Below are 22628 nucleotides of genomic sequence, written 5' to 3'. Positions count from 1 at the left end.
TTAATTTACGGTTAAACAGTAAACTTCCGCAAAAGTCTTTATTTTATGCTAAACACAAAGCCACGCAATGGGCTGTTTGTTCTCTTCTCATCGCTGGCAATGAAACCCGTTTTATAGCGTTATAAGTCCGTATAACTTTTGAGGAGCCACCGGGGCTCCTTTACAACTGAAAAATACAAAACAACAACTGAAACGAACAAGATTTAATTTGTGATAAAGTATGACCCAAAGTTTAATTTATGATCAAGTATAACCTAAGGTTTAATTTGTGATCAAGTGCAACCTGAGTTAATTTTGATCAAGTGCAACCTAAGATTTAATTTGTAATAAAGTATAACCATAGTTTATTTTTGATAACGTATGACCTAAGGTTTAATTTGTAATAAAGTATAACCTAAGGTTTAATTTGTGATCAAGTATGACCTAAGATTTAATTTGTGATCAAGTATAACCTGAGGTTTAATTTGTGATCAAGTGCAACCTAAAGTTTAATTTGTGATGAAGTGCAACCTAAGGTTTAATTTTTGATAAAGTATGACCTAAGGTTTAATTTGTGACAAATTATAACCTTCTTGTGAGTAAAGTTTGCACTTAAATATGTGGCAGCTATTTCACCTGTACTTGTTAATTTTAAATTGTTATCGTGTCAATGATTGATGACTTATAATATTCTATCATATAGTTTTAAGTTATATAATTATTTAAATTTTCCTTTCCAGGTAGCTCTTTTAGACAGTCTTCAAGTCTACCTTTTCCAATAATTATCACTGTGGCAGTTGTAGCAATAATAGTATTATTTATGGTAATTATTCTAATTTTCCACTGTCGGAGACGAACAACTGAAACACCAGATGGCAACACTATGAAAAGTCCTTGCACCAGTCCAAAGTTAATCACAAAAACCGGTGTATCACAAAACAAAGACGATTGCTCAACTGTAACTAAGGTCTATTTTTCTAAACATGAACGAACGTTACGATATTCGCAACCAGTGCTTCGGTGAATTAGTGTATAGATTTCTAGGAAAGAAACATAGATTTATAATGAGACTACCAGTCCTTCTTAAAGAAGACAGGAAGGAAAACCCGATGCCAAAAATATATGTATCAAGGGGATCATGATATATTTTTCTATGTTATTGTTTGTGAATTATTATTGTATAGTATATTTCATACGCGCGTATATAATACAATAAAGCATCTCAAAAGGTTTTGTTACGTTTTGCCATATATTTTTCAGGTTTGATGTGAAATATTGCTAATAATTGTTGTATGCGATGTTTGGATTTTATATTTATGAGCTTTAAATATAATATTGCTAAGAATATGCCCAAAGTAATGCTATAGTATATTTGAGACTGCAAGGTATCTTCTTATTTGTTTTAATATTCGTCAAAAAAAGCTCTTTATTAGCTTTTGTATTTTATCACGGTGACTTTTTTTATTGATTAATCAACTGCGCCACCTAGTACATGCTCAAATTTTAATTATTACGAATGTGGAAACATAACTATGTCAAATTTGAATTAAATTGTGTGCTTTCTAAGAAAGTGATCGATAAATATTGTGAAATAATTTTTCACTATTTATATGTTGAATTCTAGCAGGTTTTTTAAAAGCTTTTTTTCACTCTTAGTTTACATGTCTGTTGTTTTTTCTCCTTACTTATTTTTTTGGTAAGATTAATAAAAAATATGTCTGTTGTTTGTTTGACTTTGATTACTACTTTAAAACAGGTTTTACATTTATTAGATCGAGTTTGGACTTTTACAGCTGTTTTTTGTCAAGTAGTGTCAGAAAAGTTTTTACCTTTCGGAAAACGAGATGTGATTTTTTTTTCTTTTCCTTTTCGCGGCAACACTAACGAATTGTTATATTTGTCGCTACCGCCAGTAAGTACATTTCGGAAATTTAGTTATACTGTATTAGTACATTCGTAGTTACAAAGTCGGATAAAATAATGGTATGTAATAGTTCATGCCCACAAGTTTTATTAAATTTTGCGACGGTCGTTAAGTCAAAAATACCATTACAGACTATTATCACTCCACCACAACCAAACATTCAGATGTCGGGTGACAACGCGTATATCAGTAAAACTTCATGAAAAAATACAATGATAGATGCTAGGAGAAAATTTATATAATCTGTATAAATATAACAGCACTATCTGTTTTATGTGGATGGATCTTCACCAAAATTAGTACCCATGCAGGGGTACACACAAATTTTCAGTGTAGCATTTTGCTGTTTTTATGGACGTTTTTAACAGGGGATGCCCTGTATATGGATCTTCATCAAATTTGGTATGCAAGTTCATTGGGTCCATGAGGAGATATATGTAAATTTTCAGTTTTACATGTCGTAGTTTTTATAGGCGTTTTCTCGTGTTTTATAATTATATATAAGTGAAACAACTCTTGATGTCGTAATATAGTCTTTAATTAATTACGGATTTACAGAACTTCCGTCAAGAGAATGAGTACTTCAGCTAATCATAAATAATTTAATACTCGCGTTTATTATATTGGTAAACAACAAAACATATGCTTCTGGAGAAAAATCAAGTGATTCTGGGTACTTTGATTGCAATGATTTCAAATGTATATTCAAAGTTTCTCTATTGCTTCTAGAATTTAAATTATTTCAATATTTTATCAGCATAATGTGAAATACCAAAAATCAACTCTGTACAAAAGATATACTCTGTAAAATTTAGTTTACATGGGCTAGTTAATGGATAAAACTATACATTTTCAAGCAATTCAAACACCGACTGCCTTGTATTGGTATAAAATGCAAATATATTGCTCATATACGCTGTTTGTTCACGACATAATTGTAGCGAATTTCACCATTTTTGCTTCATTCCCATGCTCACCTACTTCACCTGGGAATCATGAAACCCTGGCGTTCAGTTTTCTAGAACATTCAACAAGTTCTTCAATTGAGCATAAAAGGGGCGAATTCAATCGTCCCTCTCTCTCGTTCAGTTGGTTATTTCGCTTAGCTGCAACTACAGTCCGAACGAAATTCGATCTTTTTCCTCGAATCATACCCGCTATATAATAAAATTCTGAAAACTTTGTTTTTAAAAATCTCTTAAACTCTAAACATAAATTACTTTATAGTTTTCAGAAAATCGTTTGAAATGCTGGCTGCCTCCAATTCAAGCAAAGTACAAAATCACCCAAACAGTTTCAGCCACATTTGTAGAAAATATATTACTGTTTTACGAAGGAAAAACATCAGACATAAGGTAAAGGCAGTTTACTATCACTATTGTGATCAAGAAAATAATTGGGCATCACATATATGTTTTCAGTTTACACATCTGGCTTGACACAGTAGATGAATAAAAATAGATCAGATATGCTATTTATAGTTCTATGCGTGAGCCAAAATATCATTACTGGTCTGCATGCTTAAAGGTGGTTGTTCACACAATAATATAAAATGAAAATAATAATAAGAAAGAGATACAATACATTAATGGGGTGACAGCGAAACTTTCCTTGAAGATAGCATTCCAGCCCCAGTATGATGTTTGGACATAAATACACAAATTATTTGGCAGGTTCTTTTCATAAACATATTACTAGACATTTATATATAATAAATGTTTGTGGAAAATCGTAGAATATGATACTAAATATAAAGTAGCCATAGAATATTAAAAACAGGCATTTAAAATTCTATGAAGAAAAACATAGATGATTGTTAACAATCGATGCATTCACAGGAAAATAGTTTCACAATAAATTTATAATAGAAGGAAACACTATTAAACAAAAGAAATACATCATTCCTAGTTAAATAACTACAACACATTGCTGCAATAACGACAATCTGATAAAAATTAAAACACATAGAATGTGAACAAGAAAATAAGATACTGTCGTAATTAGAAATGTGTGATTTAAAATCAGACTGCTTGTTATTGATGAAAGTTGTTGATTAGGAGAGTGTCTTTAATTGGTAATTCCAGTTCAGGATTGCCCTTTAAAAAAATATTAAAATTTGACATGTTAAGTTTATGCCCTCTTTCTTCACTACGTTGTCGTACAGGGGATACTTAACATTTAGTATTTTCTTTGAAATTGCCATATATTCATTGTCTCTAAGTAGACGGCATTTGGTTTTGCCAGTACATTAAGAATTACGTTCTACACCCGCATAACGATATAAATACCAAGAAGAAGAGAAATTGGTGAAAGGTCTATAGTATGAGAGGAAAAATCCTCTATGCGTGTTGTTGGTTTAAAACCTATCTGAAATCAACTTTGGAGTACTAACGATGAATTACACGTTTAATTTGACTTTTTTGAAAGTTAGAATGTGTTTATCAGTATATGGAAGACAAGAGTGTTTACAGGGCAGGATTAAGGACAACTAATGCCCTAAGCACAGCCTAACAATGGTGTCCCTCTCGGCCCCTTCATTGCTTAACTGACAAGACATTAAAACTTAACAAGTGCTGAAAAAGAAATATAAGTTTGAAAACATTATAACTCTCCTTCAGTTTTCTTCCAGACCTCACAACTATATTGAATAAAAACTGTTATATTTATTTAACACATAGGGCATGGATCAAAATCAAGCAATGGCTGAAGCCTTTTATGTAGAAATTATCAGGGAAATCACTTCTTTGATTAATGATAATTAAAAAGAATTATTTTTATTGTATATTTGTTTTCACTCTGAGTTAACAATTCTCACTTTAATGTTCACAAAAATGAAAAATTTACTCAAAACCCATTTATTCAAAAAATTCTCACTTTGAACTTAGAACCCTGTAAGCAGATTATTTACTTATATCTTAATATCTATTTTCAATTTTTAAAAAAGTTTTCTTCTAGATTTTTTAATTGCAAAGTCTTTGATCAAATCCTCAAACTAATCTGTCATAACAAATCTGCTTCTATACTTAGCAGAGACAAGGCATTCAGCCTGTCTTGTCGCATAGTTGTTCTGTTGGGACTTTTAATATGCTTGAGTTGAGAAAATGAACGTTCAGCTGTGCAGTTTGTGCCCATTAATGTTAAAAATATACGCAGTGCAATGTCGACGTTTGAACATGCGCACTCAATTTTGTCTTCTGAAATTATTTTATAAAGTTCAGCATGACTGCATCTGGTTCTTACAGTTTTTGTTGCACTGAACTTATGGCACACATGTAAACGAAACTGCTGAAGCTCAGCAGAGAAATTAGTGTTAAAGTCCTTTGGGTAAACATCAGTTAGTTTTTGGGAACACTGAGAAAACCTTTCAGTTTCAGGAGGTTGACATCATTTGGCACATCACTTAAGAAAGAAAATCTGTTTGTTATTTCTTTGTACTCCTCTCCTCATCTGGGTTTCTAGTTTGTCAACAATTGTACAGAATGTGGTAATACGAAATTCATCTCTGACATTCGGATCTACTTCTTGTGCATCTCCGTCATGGATTACATTCTCTCTGACACGTTTGCGAGTTTGAGCTGCATTGTAATCAACATCTGGTTGTATTTTCTTTACAACTGCTTCAAAATTTTTAAAGTCATCCCTTAAAGTGCATAGTTGGTCAGCTAATGACTCGTACAGATCTGCACGTGTTCTTAAGTTCACATGCTCATTTTGTAGAACTTGACTTGCTTTATGAAACTTTTGCAAAATATCATCTCACATGACCAACATAAAAACACATAGCTCTTACATCTTATCTGTAATATTGTCTGCTTCTCTTTTAGTGTCTCCCTTTTGTCACTGGTCTTCAACTAGACATTCTAAAGCTTCCAAAATCTTAAAGAAAGACTTCAAAATTGCTGTTGTTGCTTCAGCATGTGCCATCCATCTGGTGCCAGAAAGAGATTCTAACACACTTTCATTTCCAAGACAAGCTTTAAGAATTTTCAACCGGTTGGTTGAGGCTTAAAAAATGTATAGTGCAAATACATTGCAGAGAAAAAAATTAGCTGTCCCTTGACAATAGTCAACAGTACTTCAGCCTACCAGATTTAGTGAATGGGCTGTACAGGGCACACATATGGCAAACTTATTTTCTTCTATAATCTTTTGCTGCATCCCCTTATAATTTCCAGACACGTTAGCAGCATTGTCGTAAGACTGACCCCTACATTTTGAAAAATTAAGTTTGCAAACTTTACGTAAGTATAGCAAAACCTGGATTGCCATTTCCTCACTGAAAGTCCGACAAGATTTTCCAAATGGCCCATTGTGGTGTTGACAGTCAGTGGGTCCACAAGCAATTCAATAAGCCACATCATCAGCAGAGAAATCGAGCCACAACCCTGGATCTTTTGCTTTAGTTTCTTCATCTTTTGTAGACTGAAGCATTTTACCATAGTACTGTAGATTTTCATTTTCAGCAATTATTTCAACTTCAGACTGTCTTGTAGAGCGACTTGCCTCAACATTAACACTAGAGATATCAGGAGAATTTACAGGCAAAGTGAGATCAGTTGTGAGGCTTGTGCCAGTTGAGTCAGCCTGTGACACTTCAACGTCATCATGATATTCTGACCTTGAAGTGGACAAAGTGGTACTTTTAGGCGTGGAGCTTGGTTAAACTTCAATATTGTCAGTGTCAGATGCAGTAGAAGTGACTTCGGATGGCGGAGATCGGTTTTGATTTGGAAGATCATGTTGTGTAAGTTGATTGAAAACATTAGTCAGTTTTTCAGTCTTGGCCACTAAATCCGAAGCTTTTTGTTGATTCTTTTTACTAGTGTTTTCTTTTGTGCACCACTTAATTGAACACGTTTCATCTTGCAGTATGAAAAATACAGAAACAAAAACAAACACACACAAACGAATATGGATCATATATAGTTAGAATGATTAGAAAAAACACTAATATTAATAAAGAAAAACGTTGGTAAGAGAGTCAAACATACTAAACTCTAGGTCTACATTTAGACAAAGATTGTCAGAAAGTTATCCTAGGACCTAGGTCCATCAGCACATAAACATGAATTTATAAATACCTTTACTGATTTGCTGCATTCTGATTAGTTGAAAACCATTCGAGACCAGTCTCGAATAGATTCGAGGTTGGCTCCAATCCATTTTAGTTTTCAGTCATTGCAAAAGTTTCATTAAAATTGTTGCTATGGTAGCTGTATGCAAAAAGCAATGTCAGTAACAATATGCAAATCCACTGTGAGCTAAAAAGTATTCTGAAACAATTTGTGATCAACAACTATATACATAGTGATCATTCTGTACTGGTATAAGTACATAACATATAATCAATTGTAAACTGTACTGCACATTGAACTACTAAATACTCGGTTAGACCTAGGCTAAAGTACCTTAATCCTAATCAAATATCTGAGAAATGAGTTGCAACTTCAACTATCAGTTCAGTTTTGACCTGGGGACTTATAAGCCAACAAACCATACATCAACAAAATAGGCATATTTTTGAAACTTTATCTGCATGCCTGGATGCGAAGACAAATTCAAAACGACGGCCTTAAATTGGGAATAGTCTACTTCATTATTCCTGGCTATAGTACTGTTTCCAGTGTAATTACACTAAACTAGTTACAGTATTTAGGCCTAGTGTTGTTATATGAGAACCGAGTGACAATAACGTTAGGCTTTAATACTGTAACTAGTTCAGTGCAAATACACTGGAAACAACACTGTAGCCTGGAATAATGAAATAGACCATTCCCAATTTAAGGCCGTCGTTTTCTTAATACATTGCAATTGAGACCACTAACGTTAAGCCTAATACCCAATACTAACCTTGCTCACATGAACTTGTTCAATTCATGCACTTTTTTAGACAATCCTAAATTGATTTTGTTGATTTGTCAGTTCTTTACAATATCTTTGTATAACCACGGTGCCATACTACTGTACTACTGCTAGTAGTATAGTATATACATAACGTTAAGAATCACGTTGTCGAAGTCTTATGCAATTTGACCTAAAAGATCAAATTATCGCCTTTAGACTGCTCCGATCAGTTAATTGTTTTCCCAACTTTTCAGAAATATACTTGAACTCATACTGATCTGAATTTATAGTCGCAAAATAGTTGAATTACACCTAAAAGTTTGTCGTCGTTATTTCTGCCTCGGATTCTTCGTTCGTCTCATAAAAAATATCACCAGAGGGCCGGTGTGATCTAAATTTTTGGGCCTAAAAATAGCATATTTGACAAAATTATGTTGGCTATTTATAAATGGGGATGAAAACAAGGGTGCCCCGTCTTAAATCACATTTAAGACCGAGCACCCTTGTATTTATCCCCTAAGTAAATCTCAGATTCAGACCTGTTTATATTATTAAATAATCACAAGGGAATGCCTAAATTCTCAAATGATATTCAAGGTTACATGCAGTCTATGAACGGTGGCATTGCTACAAGGTCATTCCTTTCTAATTTGTTTTCTTGGTATGATAAATTTCAAAACATAGACAATAACCCAAATATAACGTGCGAAAACTAGCCACGTGTCTGTTCACATCTGTCACCATTTCGTTTGACTTATGTTTCTGTGGTATTACACTCTTATTTTTCTGTAGATGTGACTGAATAAAGGAGTAAAAGGTAAAACAAAACAGTTCCACTGTCTATAATTTCTTATAAATAGCCACAACAGAAGGAATGATTGAGAAAAATATTTCATCTTCAAGGTCAGACATCATAAAATACGATCATCTTTTACAATTTGTGTTGCTTTTTACAGTAATCTTTCGCAAATCAATGACTTCTTGCTTCACATAAATAGTTTAGTAGTTTCTCGAAACTTTAGTCACTCACCAAGCCAAGGAAAACGTTTTTTTAACAATGCAGAGTAAAGTCAAACGCGGCAGATAAGGACAATTACAAAAAAATCAACTAAAGTTGAGTGTGGCAGTGAAAAAGTTAAGGGCAAAGATAGCTAGGGGAAAACTCTGTGGTGCCTCCCTTCCCTTGGTGTCCTAAGCACTTGATTATTTTGCATAATGGTTAATCCAGGGCTGAGTGTTGTGTAGTAAGTTTGGATACAGCTGGTAGTCTGTGTGGATTTGCGAGTTTCTTCATTGTAAAGGTATTAGTAATTTTTTGTAATAAATGTAATGATACCCGTTACATTTAAACGTATACTGTATGAGCGAGCTTTCTGTGTATAAATTGAGGTATGTGAAATACAAGTTATAAGTTATGTTTAATAAACATGTTACAAGTTAGCGTCTTTTGCATATGAGTGGAACATAGCTGTTAAATTCTGTAAGGAGTTCAACAAATATCTTTTCTCTATATATTGATGTACCAAATCTACTAGTGCTACGGTTAATGAGGATGTCTGAAAAGAGTAAAGAATTCTTGTTTTCAACCTCGCAGTTGAATTTAATGGCAGAATAAACTGTGTTTCATTTTATAATGTGACAATCTCATTGTAAAAGAGTAGGCCAATTGCTGACGGTGGGTGTTAATGAAAAAGTACTGCCCCTCTAGTCTTTCCATTAAACATTCGGGGTATCCATTGTGTATCTTTAAGCGAATTTTTAACAAACCAAACCTCTTTAAGACTTACTGTTGGGTGGATCTCTTTTAGCACCATTTAAAATTCTAAACTAATAGATAAGAAATTCTAGTTACTAAACTATTAATACACATCTCTTAATCACAGCGTCTTTATAAATAATTGCATAGAGAGAATAATAGTTGTATTGATTATTCACTTCTCTTAGTAACCCATTGCCACAAAAAATAATACAACACTCTTGAAATAAGTAAATATTAATAAATTAGCAGATTTTTATTGAGCATTTTGCTATAAACTTTAGAACATAAGAAGAAGACGCTAATTATCAACAAACTATCTTATTTGCTTATATGTTACGTGATTCTTAAATACAATAAAATTAGATGTTACCCACGATTGAAAAATACGAAAAAAAATTGTTTGTACTGGTTTACAGAGTATAGTGAAAGAACCACTTGCGTAATTATGAGTATATAAATAGATAAAAAACACAATGCACCATAATATTTGGTAAAAATTCCTGAGTGTAAATGTTGCATTAATTTTTCAGTGAATAGTTTAATATTTTAGACGGTACATGTTGTTCTTAAGTGAAAACACATGTTTCTATGAATGTCTTAAATATATTTAGGCCCGGCATGGCCAGGTGGTTAAGGCACTTGACTCATAATATGAGAGTCGCGGGTTCAAATCCCTGTCACACCAAACATTCTCGCCCCTTCAGCCGTGGGGGCATTATAATGTGATGGTTAATCTCACTATTTGTTGGTAAAAGAGTAGCCCAAGAGTTGGCGGTGTGTGGTGATTATTAGCTGCCTTCCTTCTAGTGTTACACTGCTTAATTTGGGACGGTTAACGCAGATAGCCCTCTTGTAGCTTTGCGCGAAATTCAAACCAAACTTAAATGTATTATACAAGATAAGCAGGACGTTGTTTTTTTATTGTAGCCTCCTTACGTTTCAGTTCTATATCTGCTTCTTTCAGATTCGTTGTTCGCTTCTTTATGGTGCATACTGCACTTCCAGTCACGTCAACATGACTAGAACATCCATATTAAATCAGATCATGTATATTACATAAATTAAGACTGAACAAGAATTCCAGATTAAAAATGGCACAAAGACTGTATACAAAATGACTGTTAACCGATAGTTTACTGTGCGTTGGGTTGTAGTTTGCATACTTATAATATGCTTAAGCAAAAACACAAAATATAACCAGAAGATTGTTCTATTGTAATATTTTGGCAATGGTTCTACCCAGCTCACCCAAACTGCAGAGCTGTTGCAGCGCATGCACCAGAACTTAACCGTAAGTATAAATCTTCAGCAATAAGAAATCCTTCGCTAAATCTAATTCGATTTTGCCACTGAATATAAGTATACTTTTCAAAAAAAGAAACACAAAAGGCAAAATTTGAGACAAATTGTTAACACGTTTATTCCGGGTATATCTGTATGACATGTGTGAAACTTTGCACATTCACTGCTGAACATCCAAAGTCTGCAAAGGCGAAGTCCACGCTCATTAGTTGACGTTTAACGTCACTCAACGTCAATAACGAGTATGCCCCCCGTGAGCATCAATAACTGCTTGGCATCTCCTGCCCATGGAAGCGATGAGATGACGAATCACATTCTGTGGAAAGGCTGTCCACTCAGCCTGCAAAGCTGCTGCAAGCTGAGGTAGAGTCTGCGGTTGAGGTTGTCGCCGTCGCAGACGTCGGTCCAACTCGTCCCAAAGATGTTCGATGGGGTTTAAATCTGGTGATCTGGAGGGCCAGGGAAGAACATTGATGTTGTGGTGTCTCAAGAAGACAGTGGTGAGTCGGGCTGTGTGAAGACGGGCGTTGTCATGTTGAAAAACGTCGTTGACGTTCACCATGATGGGTTGCACATGGAGCCTAAGAATCTCGTCGACGGTTGCGTACGGTCTGATCGGAAATCCTACGCAGCCCTGGTATGGTTGAGGCAGTAGACGTCACAGTGGTGGTCTATCCCGAAGGTGACGTAACTGGATGTAGCGATCTTGTGTGGGCGTGGTCACACGAGGTCTGCTAGATCGTGGACGGTCACAAGTTGATCCATGTTGTTGGTGACGATTCCATAGCCTTGTGATGGTGTTTGGATGGACATTCACAGCCCTGGCAACATCTGATCGAGATTCGCCTGCTTTCAATCGACCAATGGCGTTGTTGCGTTGTGCTTCAGTCAATCTTGGCGTAACTGTATTGCGTGTCGGTGGCTTAACACTGAGCTATGGAAACCGAGAACCCGTCACTTTTATAGGGATTTTGCACATATTGCACTTGCAGAACATGCAGATCTCTCAAACAAATTTATTGGACACGAATGCGTTTTGGCGAAAAATCCGATGTTTTCCTCCGTTTTCAAAGTGCACAACTTTTATTGTCATTGTGGTCTGACAATCAGTGCCTTAACACGTGTAACATCACATACTCTGAGCTTGTAACGTTATTACACATATTTCTCTTTAAAATAACAAAAATATCCCTTTTGCGTTTTTTTTTCTGAAGAGTATATATAACGCCACTTAAACTGGCGTGCACAAGGAAAACAAACAAAAAAGTCCAACAAAGCTGGTTGAAGATATACATTTTCTCTGATCATTTGACGTAATCCACCAGGCGTTGCGTTAGGTTTTACAAAAGTTAGTCACCGAAAGTATTCTAGATCTGGCGTAAAATCCTCTAAGTTTGCAACATTAACTATCTTGAAGAGCATCATTTCGTCCTAAGAAAGTAGGAATTAATATATAATATCAAGATTCAAAACTGGTATAATAATAACACCACGAGATAAGTACACTACACTTAGTGCATGTATCACTTGTATGAGTACACTAACACATGACCTTCCCTTTCATTTTTAATCAAGGTAATTGAACTTAGATTCATTAAGTGTCATACGTTTTATAAGTACGTTATCTATGCAACGCCAGAATCGTTCATATGCAAATTAAACAGTTTGAATCATGTTTCCCTACTCTTAATATAAATATATGTATGACTTGAGCAAGTAGGTTTTCTGTTTTTCTCTTCAAGCAGACAGAAATGGAGTAATGATATTCCTTGGCTCTAATACTCTTGCCAGACATCTGTACTTTGTATTCACAGTGTCTTAAGATTGGTGCAAGTTCATTTCTGTCTATTTTATTCTGTCTATCTACCTGTCTTATTTATTAGATAAAGTCAACAACCCCCGAAGCCTCTCCCAGTCTCTCTGGGGCCCCCAAAGTAGTTAATATCATTGTTTAACGATCCACATGCAATTTTGGTCCAAGGACTGTATGAGGTCTAGTTGCACCAATTAGACCTAGACTTATTAAGCTTAGACTAATTCCAACCTTTTTATCTTGACTCAAAATGGCAATGATACTATCCTACAAACATTCTGGCTCCAGTAGCAGTATGATCACTTATCTGGAGAGAGAGACAGAAATAGCTGGTGTTTGAAGAGCCAGGACTTTACGTGGCCTTGCTGCGTTGAAGATGCATCTCAAAACGGCTGGTATGGGTATTAACGTGGTGAGCAGAGCATAGACAGCCATTTGTGCTTAATAATAAACAAGACCCACAATTTACAATCACAATGCTTTTCTATGGATTTCTTCATGACAGCTTGAAAAAGTAAGGGTCAGTAACTGTTGACCCATATTTCACGTCCTGATGTCTTCCAATTCTCCTATCATATAATGTGTAGAGAATGATCGTCAACGCAATTCTTGATGACGAGAAATCCACTTGAATTAAAAATATATCTCTTTTAATGATAAGCAGAGAACAATGTTTCGACCTTTTGTTAACCTAAGAAAGCTATCTATGCTTTGTTCACAGCGGGTATCGAAACCCGGTTTTTAGCAGTATAAGTCCACGGACATACCACTGTGCCACTGAGAAAGCTGGAGTACTGGGTGAGAACAGCTAATTTTAAACTGGTGATAAGGTAATTGCAAAGGAAGAAAGATATATGAGAGTCTATTCATATCACATGGAATAAATATTTTTACATTTATGTGGGAATAATTTCTGGTGCTCAGAAAAATCGTGAGAAAATATCCACATTTACTATAGCGTTGATTTATTACTGTTTTACAATACTAGATGGCAGCATAGTAGTACATTCAACTCAGGTATGGTAAGTAGTTGATCATAAAATAAGTTTAGCTATTAATAAATAAATTTGAAGTTCAATCTGTTATTCTTCTTACTACTGGCTTGTATTTTGATTCTCGCTCAAAGCTACATAAGTGTTATCTGCGCTAGACATCCTTAAATCAGCAGTGTAAGACTAGAGGGATGGTAGCTAATCATCACTTCCACCGTTAACTCTTGGTATACTCTTTTACCAATGAATAGTGGGATTGATTTTTACATTATAACGCTTCCACGACTAAAAGGACGAGAATTGGGATTCGAATCCGCGATCTCAGATTACAAGTAGAGCACTCTAACCACCTGGGTTACACTTATTTCGGATAGCTCCATCCTTCGTCATCTCTAAAAATTATGATGACCCATAAGAACAGTTGAATAGTAATGAAAGTCAAGAATAAAAAAGTATGAAACATTTTTCTGAATACAAAGCAAAATGATCAAACACACATCTTATTGATGTCCATTTAGTGCTTTTCTAAATTCAATTAAATAATTTGATTTATATGACATGTGAAAAATATAACACAACGTTGATGTCAGACAGTGTAGTGACGTTTGTATTTCCCTTAGCTCAATAAATTTAATATAAAAAAAATTGAAAAAGTGCAAGCTGGGATTTCCACAAGTAAAAGTTTAGGTAACATGATTGAGTGTCCAACTTTAGCAACGTGACAGCATAATCAACTGAAATGAGTTGTACTTGACATATCTATTCTTCTTACTCCCGCCCTACGTGTGTGTGTATGTGCAACCTTCTATGTGTATGAAAAGCATAATTCAAGTGAGAAGATTTTATCTGATTTAGTAAGAAGATTTAAATTTCTTTAAGAACTAACTTCTTAAATTTTAGAGAATGTAGCTTAATGGTCAGTGTCATACTGAAGGTCAATCACTTTCATTATAATGGTTATAATTTTTTCTTATGGTCAAAACTCGAAAACAAATTGAGGCAGAAAAATGATCTTGGAACTTAGACCTACGTCTTTCAAGGAGAGAAATAATTTAGTGTGTATTCTAATTTAGTTACTGCAAAAATCGAAAGCATTACTGGGCGGCCGTTGCATTGCAAGAGTGCTTTTCTAGTATTATAACATAATTCACGTCCAAGTTTTTACAATGAATCTAGATAAAGATTTGAACATAACCGAAGCCTTAGGAATCAGAATATTATATTCAGCAACAAGTGATATAAACAGTTAGCCAGTACATAGCTTACGGTTGAATTATCTGCATACCAGCTAATCTTTTCTATTGCAAACTCAAGTTTTCATTCAGTATGTGGACAAGGGTAACAACTATGTGGTTTTATTAGTTTATTTAATCTGATTCTGTTTGATTAATGTCGAGAAGCTTTGGATGCCATTTATTTACTAATACGCATTGACGCCAAATGTGAGTATTCAACTAATGTATGCCACTAGTATAACCTGCATCCAAATTAGACCTGCTGGTATACTGATATTGTCACTATCCAGTACTGACTCTTCTCAAACTCAAGTTTTGAAAAGTAAGAACCGTTTTATTTAGACTGCTTATTTTCAATCTGAGACTTAAAGTATATGCTAACAAGTTTTGCTATGAAAGTGTTACTGGCTGGGAAGTTTAACTTTGTTTATGTCATATCTGAGTAATAATACTGAGGCAACCACTAGTACCGTACAACTAGTACAACTAGTATCTTCATACCAAGAGGATAAAATCTAACCACTTCTAGTTTTACTCCTCCAGAAGAGCCGATGATGTTCTTCTATCCACTAAGTAGTCGAAAACGATGTAACCAATTTTATAGCATATCATGCACTCGTTACAAACCTACCGTGTTAAGTGTCAAGTGTGTTTTTGTTAGTTTTAACTTGTTTTACAATTAGAAATTTCTCCTGTAAAACTCTTCTCACTGTAAACTGCTAATGCAACGACATCAAAGATGCTTTTTAAATCTCGACATTATATTTTAGGGTTTGTTTAGTTTTTTTGTGTTGTCTAGTTTTGCTACGAGATGAAACTATACAGTAAAGATACATCTCTGTTGTATGGCAATGCACGCGGTTTAATGTGCAGTTCAGCTGAGAAAGATAACAGTAGTGAAATATTTGAAGATTTAACTTTTTATTTTAAGTTAATGTTTGGCAGGGACATTTTAAGAGAAAACATGAGATTATTATCATAAATATTTCTCAAGCTTACCCTACCTTATTGATTTTACCAACTCTGAGAAGAGTTGTAGGTTTTACTACATGGCATCCTAATAGAATGTTGTCTTAACATTACTCACATATGTAAACAGTTCACCCTCGTCTAGTAGCCGTGAGAAGATGAAGAAACGGCATATTTACATGTTTCTGATTAACTGTGAAATGGAACTGCTTTTTTTTTTACTAATTTCATTTTGAGCTTCTAGAATGAAAATAAAGGTTATTATTTGAGCCAGCAAAGATGTCTTCCGTGTTACTTGTCTGACTTCTTTGTCTGAGCACAAATCAAGTATAGTGTGTGTCATTGCACAATGTAGTGAGTGTGTGTCAAGTTACCTCTATACACTGCAGTGAGTGTATGTGTCAAATTACCTCTATACACTGCAGTGAGTGTATGTGTCAAATTACCTCTATACACTGCAGTGAGAGTATGTGTCAAATTACCTCTATACACTGTAGTGAGTGTATGTGTCAAATTACCTCTATACACTGTAGTGAGTGTATGTGTCAAATTACCTCTATACACTGCAGTGAGTGTATGTGTCAAATTACCTCTATACACTGCAGTGAGTGTATGTGTCAAATTACCTCTATACACTGCAGTGAGTGTATGTGTCAAATTACCTCTATACACTGTAGTGAGTGTATGTGTCAAATTACCTCTATACACTGCAGTGAGTGTATGTGTCAAATTACCTCTATACACTGCAGTGAGTGTATGTGTCAAATTACCTCTATACACTGCAGTGAGAGTATGTGTCAAATTACCTCTATACACTGTTATATTAAGTTCACTTCTTATTTGTCTTTGAATTTAATTTCACTTATTTCAATATATTTAATTTTTACCGTTTCATCCAATGTGTAAGAGATGCTGGAATGAAACAAATGGTTCTAACGTGATTCAGTCTTGAGCTTATCTGCAGGTGTGGCTCACATAGTATACTACTCTGACGTCATCGGAAGGAGGATGAGTGAAACCTAGATTTCTTAATACAACAGATTTTTACAATAAAAAGACAAAAAATCGTGTCCGTGATAAGATGATAAGTTTGATACTCAACTGTGATGTTAAAACACTCTATTGTCTTAATTTTCCGCGCTATTTCTGCTTGGATCCATATCTTTCACAATTCAGACTGAAAGTTCGATACCACAGCCATCTTCTTCAAATCTATGATCCAATTATTTTAGGTTAGTTGTTGGGCTACTTAAATTTATTAACAGTTTTAAAGGCACTTGTAGTAGCATTCGCTTGTGATGACTCCATTTACAACCATTCCTGACTGTGATATTTTAGGATTTTATGACATATTGTAAAATACTTAAAGGAAACCCTTATCTTCTAGACGCATTTACTTAACAAATCTGCCCACCCTAAAGAGGCAAATTCCTTCTAATTTAATCGATATATTATGTTACTAATAATAACACCAATGTTAAAACTTTCACTCAGATTTTGTTTGCCAAATTCACTTACCAATCCAATCTCTGACAACAAAATATAACGCGCTTGATTCTTAACTAGATTTTTTATTTCAGAATAATGGATGACTTACGTACTTATTGGAGGTTTATAGTGGAAAATGTGATGTGTTACTATAATAAGTAAAAATAATACAATACAAACCATAGTCATTCAATCGGACAACAAAATATAACGCGCTTGATTCTTAACTAGATTTTTTATTTCAGAATAATGGATGACTTACGTACTTATTGGAGGTTTATAGTGGAAAATGTGATGTGTTACTATAATAAGTAAAAATAATACAATACAAACCATAGTCATTCAATCGGACAACAAAATATAACGCGCTTGATTCTTAACTAGATTTTTTATTTCAGAATAATGGATGACTTACGTACTTATTGGAGGTTTATAGTGGAAAATGTGATGTGTTACTATAATAAGTAAAAATAATACAATACAAACCATAGTCACTCAATCGGACAACAAAAGTGAAAAGAGAATGTCGCCACTAATAACATCTAGTATTACTTATGAATTTAAAATCCTAGATACAATTCTTAGTATACTGGATCAGCCACCGGATGACTTATCGTAAAACATGTGAGTACTCAATCTAGTATAAGAAATCATGTTACTCTTGAATGTAACGTGGTGTTATGTTTGACAGCATTTAAGATTCTTCCAAAGAGTGAAGACAGGAGAGGTATTTAGATAAAACAAATTTTCTCGACAAGACGAGTAGGATGACAACTTCATGAAACTAACTCTGCAATAAATATATTTCTGGAGTTATGGTAGCTGGTCGTACAATTAATTTGAAAATTACATTCTGTCATTCTCCGATCGCGACACCTGGACTCGTCTGACCATTCAGCTATATCTGAGTTTCCGTGTCGTTCCAAGTCCGTTATCGGACAAGCTTTCAACCTTGGGGGCGTTATTATGTGAAGGTCATTCGAGCTACTGGTTGGGAAAAGTAGGCGGATGGTGTTGTTTATCTGCCTTTCTTCTAGTCTATCACAGCAAGATTAAGAACGAATATCGCAGATAGTCTATAAGTACATTTACCCGAAATTAAACAAACAAATGAGTTAATGTATTCTAAAAATGTTGCAACCATGATCATAGTTCCTTCGTTTCATAGCGACGTGTAACATTTCCAGTTTTACGACTTCTCTTGTACAATACAGTTAATGTACAATAAGCAATAAAATATTTTCAGTGGCAACTGTAAAAATAAAACTAGGAATAACAGACAACCGAACAAAAGACTTAAGATGATAAACAGATTCTTCTTGGTGAGAAAATAGATACAGTTAGCATTTTAAGATAGTTTTGAGCAACTCCACCAGATACAATATAACACCACACAATTATATTTTAAATCAGTTATTCGGTTGATACGATGACCACAATTTATTTGTTAACTCTCTAAAGATTTCAGTATTTTTAGTTAAGGCTTGACGATTTATTTCAAATGTACTGAAATTTGTTGACTGAATAAAACGTTTAAAATATTTTTGAAGATGAAGACACAGAGCTGAAAATGCTGTTATGAATTATATTTTAGGTATGTTAAACATACAATACATTTATTTTATGCCAATTTAACACTGAAGTTATGTCTCGAACTATAGAATAGTTATGCTAAAATAATAAAAGTGCTTAGAGCTTGTACTACAATTTAAACCGTGTTAATAAATGTTTATAACGGATTCCGATGTCTTGCTGCTAAGTAAGTTCGTAATGAAACATTATTAGAGTAAGCTCCGAGAGATGGCGCGACATACTGGTATTATATTATTTCGTTTAAACATTATTTGCTACTATTTTACATATGATCAACAGATAACGCTGTGTTCTGTGAAATGTTAGTAATAGAAATTCGATGTTCTTTGTTACGTAATATATATTAAACAAATCTCGTCAATAAGTTACGCCCTTAACTAAATCATAAATTACTCACCAGACGAGAGAAATTAAATGTTATTTTGAGAAGGACTGACATGTATTCTTTTTTTTCCGGAATAAACTTTTAAAACCTCTTGATATGCGAAAGCGGTGGGATCTGAAAACAATTATAGCATATGATCTTCTTTCAATAGTATGCGCTAAAATACAGAAATTGAACTTTATTTTTTATAAAAATAGGTTTATCACTGCTTAGAAACTCTACTTTAGATAAGAGACTGTGAAAAACGAAATGCTAATGTTTTGGTGTTTTGTTTTTTGCCTCATGTAATACACCTTCATCGTGAGAAAGTTTAGCTTCCCAGCTAAAATTCGCCTTAGATTTTCTCTTATAGACCGCAGGGTAAGTTACAGTAAGAAAACACACGGGCTCAAGCGTAGTAATATAGGTAAGTATGTGTCTTAAACTGCGCCAAACCATCTACCCCCACACTCAAAGCCATATAAAGCTCGACTAGGCTACAGTATATATATCATCGACCTAACTGAGCTAATGAGAGGTGATATTTCTTGAATCTGCAACTCTCAGCTGGCCATGGTCTGGATGGATTTGCACTTCAATATACGCTTATAGATTAAAAACCAATGGTTTTTCTAGGTGATTAAGGGCCTTTCTAAGAATATTGGCTCAAAACACACACACACTAAATGACCAGCAAGGAGTTTTATAAAAATAAAATACTTAGAAATCATTTCAAACGACAACATTTAAAATCTGGTTTTGAATTGTCAATTTGTTCAACAATTATTATTTTATATCCTTTACCAAACTTAGCGAGAAACTTTCAGCGTTACATTCTACAAACCAATAAACTCGGAACAGTTTTTATAACTTAGCAAATTTAAAGAAATTATTAACGCGTCCTTCAGGAGTCAAGGGATTTCTTTACACTATAGTTTGTAGAATATTAAAAGAAAGTTTAATTCTGAAACTCTCAGTAAAGGATATAAAATAATAATTGTTGAACAAATTGACAATTCAAAACCAGATTTTAAATGTTGTCGTTTGAAATGATTTCTAAGTATTTTATTTTTATAAAACTCCTTGCTGGTCATTTAGTGTGTGTGTGTTTTGAGCTAATATTCTTAGAAAGGCCCTTAATCACCTAGAAAAACCATTGGTTTTTAATAATTAAAGAAATTATTAACGCGTCCTTCAGGAGTCAAGGGATTTCTTTACACTATAGTTTGTAGAATATTAAAAGAAAGTTTAATTCTGAAACTCTCAGAGATGGTGATTTTGGATGTATCTCTTCGAAACAATTTCGAGACATTTTTTTCAGTTTGTTAATTTATAGATATTTAAGTAAGATACAGCTTCTTCACGTCTCCAGTCTAGTTAGTACTAAGGTCTAGCTGTTGAGAGTAAACTCGATATACATCCATAAAGACACAATCTCAGCATTGTTAGTTAAGCAATTTCAAACCGTTTATGTTTCTGTTTTCACCTTTTTATATCTGGCTTTCAACTGAAATAGCTAACGATTTCACCTGGAATTTGGTAGGTAGGTCGAAGCATTACCATAGTCAGCAATAGGATAAGAAGAAAGGAACACTTTGAAAGCAGTTACAGACATATTACTATACTTAACTTGCTACACATGTCTACCAAGGTGGTTCTCAGTAGTTTCTGTTTGTCATTTAGAGACTTCCATGCTCGTTGTGCTTGTCCGTTAAGCTCGTGATGCACTGACGGATTTCAGTCATCTTACCACTTCAAGTCACTTTTCGCAGCTCTAACTTTAAAAGAGTGCAGGAAGTGCTTTCTTTTTCAATCAATAAACATGACCAAAAATTTCAGTTCAAAGTAAGAAAAAAAAACAAATTGTTCAACAAAAATGTCCTTCACTGATTTGTGAGGGGATCTGTTAAAATTGCTGCAAAGATGTGTTTGTGCTAGACAAAAGCCACATTAGAATATTTACTGTGTTCACCACGGGAATCGAACGGTGGATTTGTGCGTTGTAAGTCCATACACTTATCGCTGTTCCACCGAGGAACCGTTTTGTTCGAATACCCTTGACGAGAACAATACTTAGTTATTTCACCTTGTAATGCTTTTAACTATTTCTTTGTATTTCCAGAGCTTGTGAAGCTATAGCTGCATTTCTTTGTTATTCGTATTATTTTATAACACAATGGAAAATCGTCCTACCAAGATAACTGGAAAATGTATCATAGATAACAGAAAACGTTGTTACATACATTTATGTGCTACATTTTTTTTTTCTCATAAGTTACTCGTTATGGTTATCTCCTCCCATTACACACACAATACACATACGATCTCTGAGACTGTACGTCGTATTACGTTGACCGCGAGTGGCTTATTGGTTTACATGCCAGAATGTATGGCAAAGAAACAGACAGAGGGCTTTGTAGCTGGTGTCCCGTCGCTATAAAACTTAAATATAAATAAATAATAATAAAGAAAGATCTCAGCACTTTGGTGTGTGTTATAAGTGAAACAATGAAATCCCACTTACCGTTATTCCAAGGGTTAACAGTGTGTGCCGTTGGCTAGCTGCCTTTAGTTCAGTCTACGATTTCAAAATTAGGGAAGACTATTACAGATGGGCCTGGCATGGCCAAGCGCGTAAGGCGTGCGACTCGTAATCCGAAGGTCGCGGGTTCGCGCCCGCGTCGCGCTAAATATGCTCGCCCTCCCAGCCGTGGGGGTGTATAATGTGACGGTCAATCCCACTATTCGTTGGTAAAAGAGTAGCCCAAGAGTTGGCGGTGGGTGGTGATGACTAGCTGCCTTCCCTCTTGTCTTACACTACTAAATTAGGGACGGCTAGCACAGATAGGCCTCGAGTAGCTTTGTGCAAAATTCCAAAAAACAAACAAACAAACAAACTATTACAGACACTTCTTGTGAAAATATTCGAAACAAACCAGATCATATTGCGACTGTTTTGTAATTATATGTAATATTGCGAAAACTTATTTGAAAAGAGAAACCTTGTGAAATGTAGAGTTCTCTTTCAGGATAGTGGATAACTGCGAAAACAAGTTTTTATATAACATTTTCCACATCAGGTCATAACAAAGTATAAGTACATCATGCTTTCTTAACTTCAACACCAAATTCTATTATTTACTCTATAATTAATTTTCCTGTACTTTTGACAAAAAAAAAAACACAACAACAAACCAAAACCAACATTGTTTTTGTTCATGTTATCCGACATTTACAAGTATCATTCGTAAATCAAACTAACAAAGTTGAATACTAAAAATAGTTCAAGAACTGAAATGAAAGACTTTGATCACCACATGGCAATTAAGCTGAGTAAATAACTCTGAACTAGCCTGTTGGTCTGTT

General features: G+C 34.4%; 1 protein-coding gene across 3 annotated transcripts in view; it reads left to right on the top strand.

Moving 5' to 3' along the window:
• Positions 1 to 1703, top strand: part of LOC143253862 (fibroblast growth factor receptor-like 1) — a 38167-nt gene extending 36464 nt beyond the window's left edge. For all 3 annotated transcript variants that reach the window (XM_076508343.1, XM_076508332.1, XM_076508353.1), the window contains exon 8: positions 720 to 1703. In XM_076508343.1, the coding sequence (XP_076364458.1) occupies positions 720 to 1003 (284 nt within the window). In that variant the 3' untranslated portion in view covers positions 1004 to 1703. The remainder of the gene's footprint in view (positions 1 to 719) is intronic.
• Positions 1704 to 22628: the final 20925 nt, after the last annotated feature.

Source organism: Tachypleus tridentatus, chromosome 1, assembly GCF_004210375.1.
Source record: "Tachypleus tridentatus isolate NWPU-2018 chromosome 1, ASM421037v1, whole genome shotgun sequence".
NCBI lineage: Eukaryota > Metazoa > Arthropoda > Merostomata > Xiphosura > Limulidae > Tachypleus > Tachypleus tridentatus.
Note: the sequence above shows the minus strand (reverse complement) of the source record. Positions and strands in the feature narration are given on the sequence as shown.